The 9,425-nt window shown below is 40.6% G+C and overlaps 1 protein-coding gene across 11 annotated transcripts in view; it reads right to left on the bottom strand.

Annotated features, from left to right (window-relative positions):
• Nucleotides 1-1,891: 1,891 nt before the first annotated feature.
• The window catches only part of ENOX1 (ecto-NOX disulfide-thiol exchanger 1), a 611,398-nt gene continuing 603,864 nt past the window's right edge, over nt 1,892-9,425 (bottom strand). For 10 of the 11 annotated variants that reach the window (XM_061629891.1, XM_061629898.1, XM_061629899.1 and 7 more), the window contains 2 exons: nt 6,697-6,782; nt 1,892-2,739 (listed from right to left, as the gene is read on the bottom strand). In XM_061629891.1, coding sequence (XP_061485875.1) covers nt 2,608-2,739; nt 6,697-6,782 — 218 coding nt within the window. In that variant the 3' untranslated portion in view covers nt 1,892-2,607. The remainder of the gene's footprint in view (nt 2,740-6,696; nt 6,783-9,425) is intronic. The other variant, XM_061629902.1, reaches the window with a different exon arrangement.

The raw sequence follows: 9,425 nt of genomic DNA, 5'->3' as shown, positions 1-9,425 counted from the left end.
AATGTGGTCACACCATGGTTTTATATAATGGCATTACATTATCAGCAGTTTTATTTTCAATTCCTTTCCTAATGATCTCTAGCACAGAGTTTGCTTTTTTCATAGCTGCCACACACTGGGTCAATATATTCATCGAGCTATCCATGATAACTCCGAGGTCTCCTTCAAGGTCAATCACCACCGGTTCAGATCCCATGAGCATATATTGAAATTAAGATTTTTTTTGTCCCAACATGCATTACTTTACATTTATTTACTTTGAACTGCATTTGCCATTTTATCGTCCATTCACTCAGTTTGGAGAGGTGCTTTCGGAGCTCTTCACAATCTCTTTTTGTTTTAATGACCCTGAACAATTTAGTATCATCAGCAACTCACCCTTAACGTTAGATAGTTTATGAACAAGTTACAAAGCAGTCCCAATACCCATTCTTGGGGGACTCAACTTTCTACATTCCTCCATTGGGAGAACTGTCCATTTATTCCTGCTGGTTAACCAGTTCCTGTCAGGAGTCTTTGGTGAGGTACCTTATCGAAAGCAGTTTGAAAGTCCAAGTACACTGTGTCAGCAGGATCATTGCTATCTATATGCTTGTTGACATTTTCAAAGAACTCTAATAGGTTAGGGACACAGGACTTACCATTGAAGAAGCCATACTCATTTTGTTCTTCTATATGCTTGGTTATTTTATCATTAACAATGCTTTCCACCAGTTTTCACAGAACAGACATTCAGCTTACTGCCCTGTACTTTCCAGGATCCCGCCCCCCCCCCCGATCCTTTGTTACAGGTTGGTGTTACATTGGCCACTTTCCAGTCCTCAGGTATGGAGGCAGATTTGAGGGACAAGTTTGATATTTTTGTTAGGAGATCAGGAATTTCACATCTGTGGACTTTGAGAACTCTTGGGTGGATGCCATCCGGACCTAGCAATTTTTCAGTTTTGATTGTGTCTATTAGGTCTAGAACTTTATCTCTCATCACCACTATCTGCCTTAGTTACTCAGACTCCATTCTTGCAAAAGGCTCAGAGATCTGCCCTATATCGCCCACTGTGAAGACAAATGCAAAAACTCTCTTTCTCGCTCTTAGCTGCCCTCTTCATAGAATTAGGACACTATTCTCTGAGATTACTTCTCAGTAACACAGTTACATCGAATCTGAAGCCTTTTTGAAGAAGACAGTTCAAATACACAGTACTTTCAAAACAACTTTAAAAATTGATAATTCTTATTTTACTAGCACATTTAAGAGACAACAAATATATCTCTTAAAACGCAACAACTATCTGATGGTGCTTTAGATATGCTGTATTACATGGCAAAATCTGTAGTCTATATTGTGGTTTTTAAGCTAAACAGGAAATACAGCTGATGAAGATCTACGACAAAATAAAATTTGTTCAATTTGACAAAAAAAAAGTATAAAAACGAGTAACGCTAAAGGTTCTTGTGGTGACAGTTAGTCCCTGGAACCAATCTAATATTAGAGCCATACGACAATGGAACCAATTACCTAGAGAGGTATTGGGGTCTCTGACACTGGAGGCATTCAAGAGGCAGCTGGACAGCCATCTGTCGGGAATGCTTTGATTTGGATTCCTGCATTGAGCAGGGGGTTGGACTCTGTGGCCTTCCAACTCTACCATTCTATGATTCTATGATTATTTTACTGTGTACCTTTTAGAACACAGCAGTTTAGTATATGGCATCAGGAGGAATGGAATCTCTGGCTTTTGCAGCAGCCAAAAAGTGGCATTGGTGATATGCTGATTTAGGATTTTTAATAAGATGGAGATAGAACAGAATCAAAGAGCAACTTGTAAAAAACGCAATATGGTAGAAGTCCTATTTATTGGGAAAAAATTAATATATTTGCTATAAAATCCGTAACAGTAATGCCATTGGATACTTATTTTCAGATGCATAACCCTGAATATTACATACCAAATACAATACAGTAACACTGCCTTCCTCTTTATTTACATGTTTATGAAAATCGATATGCAATCTATGTTAAACGAACTTAGAATGGAGACTAGTTACATTAGAAAAATAATATTCTGGATAAAGCATTCTCAAGGAATCGAATCACATTTTTTCAGGCCTCTAGCAATAAGGCAAAAGTCCCTGTTACAGCAGATACTTTAATTTACAAAATACACTAACTGTTGAGACACATTTTCAAGTTTGCTTTTGGTATGCTTTCTCTCACTGTGAAATCACTTTTGTCTTCTTACGAAACAGAAAGACTCTCAGGAATGGAACTTGAGGAAGATCTACTACATATTACATATACATTGCTGGAGCTTAGTAACCTGCAATTCTTCTTCCGATTTGCTCAGTGAGCTAGTTTGGAGTTTTCATAGGAAACAGATCTTTCACATTTCAGAAGTTTGCACCCACCCCCACCCTCTTTTTTTTCTTCCTGGAACTGGCACACAACTACATTTTCACAAGAGGACATCACAAATGCAACTAAAACCAGGCTTGGAGCACTCTGGAAATGTATCTGCCAAACCTAGTTGTCTCCCTTTAATACTTCAGCTGGCCCCTGCTGTGCCCCCGTGACCTTTCCCCCACACACAGTTCCATTCCAATCCACAGTCAAGTTGTTTTAATTCCTTCAAAGGCACAGAACTTCCATCTCTTCTCCAGTGTTGCTCCTACTCCAGAAAACTCTTGCTTAAACATGCGTGGAAGCTTCATCAAAAGCATTTCTATCTCGTTTGCAGAGATCTAGGAAAAGGGGGGGACATAGAAAAAGACATTTTTTGTGATCTTAGGGTTGATTCATAAGATCAGATCCGTGTAAAGCCATTTCTACCATTAATTAATTTGTCTTGTGTTTGTCTTAAGCTGTAAACACACTAGTCGCCAGATCAAAATGTTTCCATTAGCCACACCTGGAGGGGGAACAGGTTGATCTGCCAATCAGTTGCGAAATCTCTTTGAAGCTAAATCTTTTTAAAAATGCACTGGAGCTAATCCCACTAGGCTCTACAGTAAAAAGGGGCAGGCTTTGACTAGCGTCATGTGCCCATTTTCAGAAAAAAGAGGTGGAGACACACTGGAATCAGCAGAACAGTGAGTGTGTTTCTACCCCTAGAGATGTCAACAGAACTCTCCTGAGACAGGCTTGGAGAAGACCTCTGGAGCTCATTAAAAATCCACCTCAAAGGAGAGGCAAGCATTAAAAGCCTCCTAATTCTTCTGTAGCTCAGATGAAAATAGCGGCAGTCGTCCTTGGGAAGAATACAAATCACAAAGGCCACTGCACCTTCCCGGGAGAGGTGGGGGGAGGGACAGACTTCCCTCCTCTCCCTGCGAGCTGTGACTGGCTGCTCCACCACTGCTGCTCCTGCTACCACTACTAGCCAGGTATGTAAAGGATGCTTGGTGGAGTGGGGGCTGCCATGGATGGTGTTTGGGAAACATGGAGAGCTGGTGAGTTGATGAGGGCTCATTTTCTAAGCCTTGGATTGGCTCATAAAAGCAGGGGAGAGCTTGCTCATCTTGTCTGACCTTTCTTCCTGATAGTAGGTGGACAGCTAAAATAGCAAGAATATGTGCTGATAATCTAGCCCCCAAACCAGGAAATGTAGGATTTTAATAGAAACTGTTGAGTGTGCTCTGGGGTCTGTTGTTAATATTTATATAGTGTCATCAGTGTGAACTCACTTAAGAAACTGAGGCACAACTTTTGACTCATCAAATTGTGGCTTTCCAGGTACTTGACAGTCTTAACTCTGTCCTTTCTGAAGTCTGAAGCAGGTGCAGGCCTATTGCAATCTAAATTTTGTCAGCAGGAAAGGCAACAGAGGGTGTGAAGATCAGGGAAAGGCAAAGGCAGCAAGGATGTATTTGGGGAAATTTCAGCTAAATGTACACTTAAGCTTGGGAATGAGAACTGAAGAGTTTAGGCATTAGTAGCCAAAGGCTTCAAGGGTGGATTTTAAAGAGACGTGAAGTGATACTAGACAGATGTTCTATAAATGAGTGCCAAGTATAAGGGGCAATAAGGGAGAACAGGGAAAATAATTTGGGCAGCTGAGAGTAGTAGAATTGGAGTCATAAACATATTCAATCAAATTAATACAGTTCATTATATGCCAGTCAACACAAACTGTATCTAGGAACATCTACAGTTTTGTGTTAACCATAGTTTATAGGTGGATTCTAACACTGCATGAGCAGGACTTCCACTTGCACATATAACTTCCTCTTTATCTTCCCCCCTTCTGTAACCCCCACACCTTTCAAATCTGCTCTGGAGGGTCTCCCAGATCTCTGGAACAGATTTTGGAAATGCAGGGTGGGGGTTGAATGGGGAAGGAACAGAAAGAGGAAGTTCCCTTGTGTGAGTGGAAGTCTGTTCCACTTGCCCACAAATACCACTGGATTCAATCCAATATAGTGAGACATAACCCTAACTATGATAAAAGGGAGGGGGAGGAGCAGAAGGAGGAGGAGGAGGAAATAGCATGCAGTTGCTACAACCTGTTCCTGATCCTTTAATGCTGAAGTCTCAAATGTGGGGCCTGTAGGCCAAAGCCCCCGGGCCCTCCCATATTTTTAAAAAAATGAGTTCTGGGGCCTGTTTTGATTCCTTGGTTGGGAGGTGATTGCTTGTTTTGTGGGAGGATATTTCCTGCTTTTTTGTCTCTGATTTCTTTTGGGGGGGATGTGTAGCATTTTGCAGGGTCTTCAGTTTTTTCCCTTGTGAAATGATATTTTATGGTGTCCATGACAGATTTATTTTCTTGTTGTTTTTTTAAATTTAATTTAATTTTACCATATATTTACAGACTAAGAAAAAGAAGCAAGAAAGAATATATATATATCTAACACTGGAGGCATTCAAGAGGCAGCTGGACAGCCATCTGTCGGGTATGCTTTAATTTGGATTCCTGCATGGAGTAGGGGCTTGAACTCAATGCATAAATAAACACACGCACACGCACACACCAGAAAGAGTATTAATAAACAGATGTTATTCCAGTAAAGCCAAATTTCATTCATTGTTAATCATAAGGCTTCTAACAGTAAGTGCGGTTTAACATTATCTTGGAGTTGTATTACTCCAAGACATAACAAACTCAATTTCTCGATAAAACAATTCCTGAATTGTCTTCCTTCCCTTATTCTGACTGTTGGTCAACTTTACCACTTGCATCATCTCTCACACCCTTAAAATCCAGTCCTCCAATGTGGGTAGATTATTTTTTCCTGTTATAGCTTATTGACATTTGGGTGGTGATTAGATGTATCACCATGTTAGATTCTTACATTTCCAAGTGTAGTCCTGAGTCCAAAAAGTTTGGGGACCATGCCATAATGGCTGAGGTAGTGTTCTATTTGCACTGAGGGAAGCATCGCTGACATACTTTAATCTTCCACCCTTAAATCCCCCCAGGAAGAATGTGTGTAGGATGCTAGAAGAAAGGCAGGCGGTTCTGCATATTACCTATCATGGATATTACTCTGATGCATTTACCCTTATTTTTAGTAAGGTTGAATATGAAGATGGAGCCATATTTACTGCCTCTGACATGGGGATACATATTCTTAGTTTTTCTGATATTGAGATTCCTACCAGGAGAACACTGTTCAAAAACTTTAATGCATTGCTACATCTATAGTTCTTAATGGCTGTGCCTCATTTTTCTGAAACATCATTTGCAATAGCAACTTCCATCACAATAACAGCAAATAGTGTGGACAAAATACCTTCCATTCATCTGTGAATGAATAAATAACTAGAGGTGGATTAGATACCTTCTACGGTAACCATGGGGAAAGCTGTTCCTGGATGTAATCAAGCATTTAAATTAAGTTGGAGCCTGAATGGAATGGAGCAACAGATTCCTTGGTAACATTTTCAAGCTTCATTTTAGATGACACACTTTGTATTTATCCTATCTATACTTGTTTTTATGCTCCAACTGGTCTTCTTAAATAAATCTTGTTTTCCTGCCTATCCCACATAAACCTCTGCCACCTGGTTTTAGTGCTTTAGAAGTGGTTTGGAATGCTGGAACCCCCTGAGCCAGTGAGTAAGAAGGCTGCCTAGACTTTGGCCCATTTTAGCATTCTTATGCGTGGATAATATGGATCTTATCTGCCTGAGTCTAATATGTTGTAATACAGGGGTACCCAACATGGTACCATTCAGATGTTTTGGACTACACCCCCCACAATCCCTGACTACTGCCCATGCTGGCTGAGGCTTATGGGAATTGTAGTCCACAACATCTGAATGCCACCACATTAGCTATCCCTGTTGTAATAGGTGGCAGCAAAGTGGTGAGACTGGGACAGAAACCTCCCTGGGAGATTTCTCTTTTCCCTTCAGCAGGTACTATGGCTGATCCATATGCAGAATCCTATGGACAAGATCAGTGAGCAATATGGCTAAATTGTTTAGATGGATTGAATCATCTTAATAGTGCTTCTGGCAATGTATGTAAGGGTGTCTATCAATTTGCATTTAGCAAAAAAGAAGAAGCAGAGAATGGGACTTAATACATGATTTGCATTCTATTAGGAATGTTGAGATTGGACAGTTCTTTGATAAGGATGGCTAGGAGGTAGGATTTCCGCTTCAAGCCTGCAACTGCTCCACATAACTCACAAGACCTCATCCAAGCTTACATTTCTAAAGCCCCATAACTGACAGTAATGGATTCAATTTACCTTGGAGTCCAACTGCTGCATATAAGACCAAAGATATTCTATATTAGCTCCAAAAGGATGGACATGAAGAAAGGTAGAGATGATACCTGTATTAAAACAAACACAAAAAACTTGCACATTTCCTTAGGCAGAATAGAACATGCCAAAACAAACTAAGGTTTGCATGTGACTGCGCCTGCTTTTCATTCAAATTACATCTCATATTTTCTAAATTTGTCAATGAGAGCACATTTAAACACAACCACTCACTTTCAACAATAACAGCAGTTCGTAACCAGCTGACCGAGATGAAGGGAGAGAGTTCACAACAAAGACTAGCTGGAAGCATTTGTTTCAGCTCTCAGTTTAATGCTTGATTTGCCAATAAAAAACTGTAGGTGTTGGAATGATAAAATTGTTGGTTTTTTCCCCTTCAGTTCTTATCATGAAAATGTTGAATATCAACTGCATCCAAAATTGCACTGCCTTGATTTAGTTTACATAGTTTAGGTGCCACCAGATAATAGTCATGCTTTTACATCAGACTAAAATGTCTGCTCTTCCAGAATTGTCTGACACTTGGTTCTGTGCCCAAAGTGGAGGGATCTCTCTGACACAATCTAGTTTCTTTCGTGATTTCTTTAAGGAGAACATCCTTATGAATGTATATCTTCCTATCCTGTCTGGTTCCAAACTGCTGAGGACATAGAAACTGATATTAAATGGGTGAGTTGGTGAGGAGGAGACAGGGGAATTAACTGTTTATTTATTATTACATTTATACCCCGCCTTTCTTTTCATGATAGAAACCCAAGGCGGCTTACATATGGTTCCCAGGCAGTCTCCCATCCAGGCACTGACCAGACCTGACCCTGCTTAGCTTCAGCAGGGGACTGGCCTCGTGTGCCTTCAGACCATAGCCTGGAACTGTTGATCACTAGTAACAGAGACAACAACAAAAGTTATTTAGGTTCAACTACACATCACATTTTGTTTTTGTTTTCCCACTTTGTTTTAATCTAATAAAGCCTGCATGTGACCAGAAGAAAACTGTAGGGAAGGAGGCTGTCTCACTCTGTCTGCTGTCATTTTTCAGCTCAAAATTGATGTTGTTTCCCCACAGTACATGAGGAAAGATAAGTGGACCCCTAATTTAGGGCCCCCATAACGCCTCTTTTATGCCCTGTGGCTTACCTGGACAGTATGCCTTTCAAAACTATTGTTTTCCGTTATTTGTACATAACTAATGGCACTTTCACAAAGGTTCATAAGGAAAAAGGTCTTAAACTGGACCAAAATGACGCAGTTCAAAAACAAATCATAAAGGGTTCTCCACACAAAGAAACTTTGTGTATCACTGATAACCCTCAAATCTGAGGGTTTGATCCATACTCAAGGCTCACTGGGTGGCCTTGGTCCAGTCATTACCTCCGAAGTGTACCTACTCAACAGATTTATGGTATGAATATAATAGGATAACAGATTGTAAACCAAAAGGTCCTCAGAAGGAGGTCAGGATACAAGTGCAAAAAATAAGGTAGGTAGTGGAAGGATGGCTAAGTTTTTGTTTGTGTATTGTTTCAGAAACTGCATAGTAGGTAGGTTTGCTTTGAAATGTGAACTAAATCAAATTTCTCCCTCATCCCTATGTTGGCTTCAAATGACACATGCACTTGCTTCCAATCTCTTCCCCCCCCCCAATGCTCCTTGCAAGTGTACAGTTTCTTTCGTTGCTTTAAAAAAAAATTTAACTTGGAAAACTGCTCTGAGAAGGTGATGGGTTCACAGTTGTCACTCAGCTCTGTGCACTGCCCTTTAACTGGTTTCCCCTGAGCTCAGTGCTTGAGAGCAGGTTGCATGTCTGACCAAAGTGGGACAAGTGACGTTCCACAGCAGGTTCAGCCCACAAATTACATACATATGAATTCATCAGGCAAGTTGCATTTCAAATTTCATTAATGTCACCTAGAGACTCTTACACTTCCAGATACGATACAGAGAGCCTCATATACAAATTCTTACACTATAGTGATGGCAGAAATGTGCTGGATGTGGTTGCTAGTTCAGCTGTAAATACACTGAGCAAATCCCCACTTCCCAGTATATATCGCCTGCAAATAATTGCTATACCTTGGAATATATGTGAAAGGATAGCAGACCCTAAATGCTGGAATTGCAGTTCATGCGCTTGCTAAGCAGCATAATCTGTGCTGATGTTTGCAAATTCATTCAGGTGTAGAAATCACAACTGGAGCTGTGATGCCATTAAGGCCCCATCCTCCATTTCAGGGCATGTGGTTATTCCTCAAAAGGCTGCATGTTACTTGCCTGCAAGTGTAATAGCAGCTACGTGCTGAGTCTCTGGCATTCGTGGGACTAAATGCATGATGGATCAGGGGTTTTTCTCTTCTTTGTGCTTAATCATGTTACATGTGAGTAGGTGATGTACAGAGCAATGCCCTGGAAAAAGAAAAAATCCCTAGGCTTGATGGGGATGAAGAAATCAGGTTCTTTGGATCTGTCAGAGGGGGAGACTGAAGCTGTCAAAATGGTGGTGGGTGGCTCTAAATCACCAAAAGGCAGGAAATTGACTAGCGTTATGTTTGAAGGTTGCAAATGTATGTCTGTGTGGTAAAATTGCCTGAGGCTCTTACAGCAGATTGGACAGCAGCACTCATCCTTTTGAAGAGAAATTGGACATAGTATTATCTCAACTACCTAAGACAGCAAAACTGCCAACATTGCTTTGA

The sequence above is a fragment of the Rhineura floridana genome, chromosome 5, assembly GCF_030035675.1.
Source record: "Rhineura floridana isolate rRhiFlo1 chromosome 5, rRhiFlo1.hap2, whole genome shotgun sequence".
Classification (NCBI taxonomy): Eukaryota; Metazoa; Chordata; class Lepidosauria; order Squamata; family Rhineuridae; genus Rhineura; species Rhineura floridana.
This window is presented reverse-complemented; position numbering and strand designations above follow the sequence as displayed.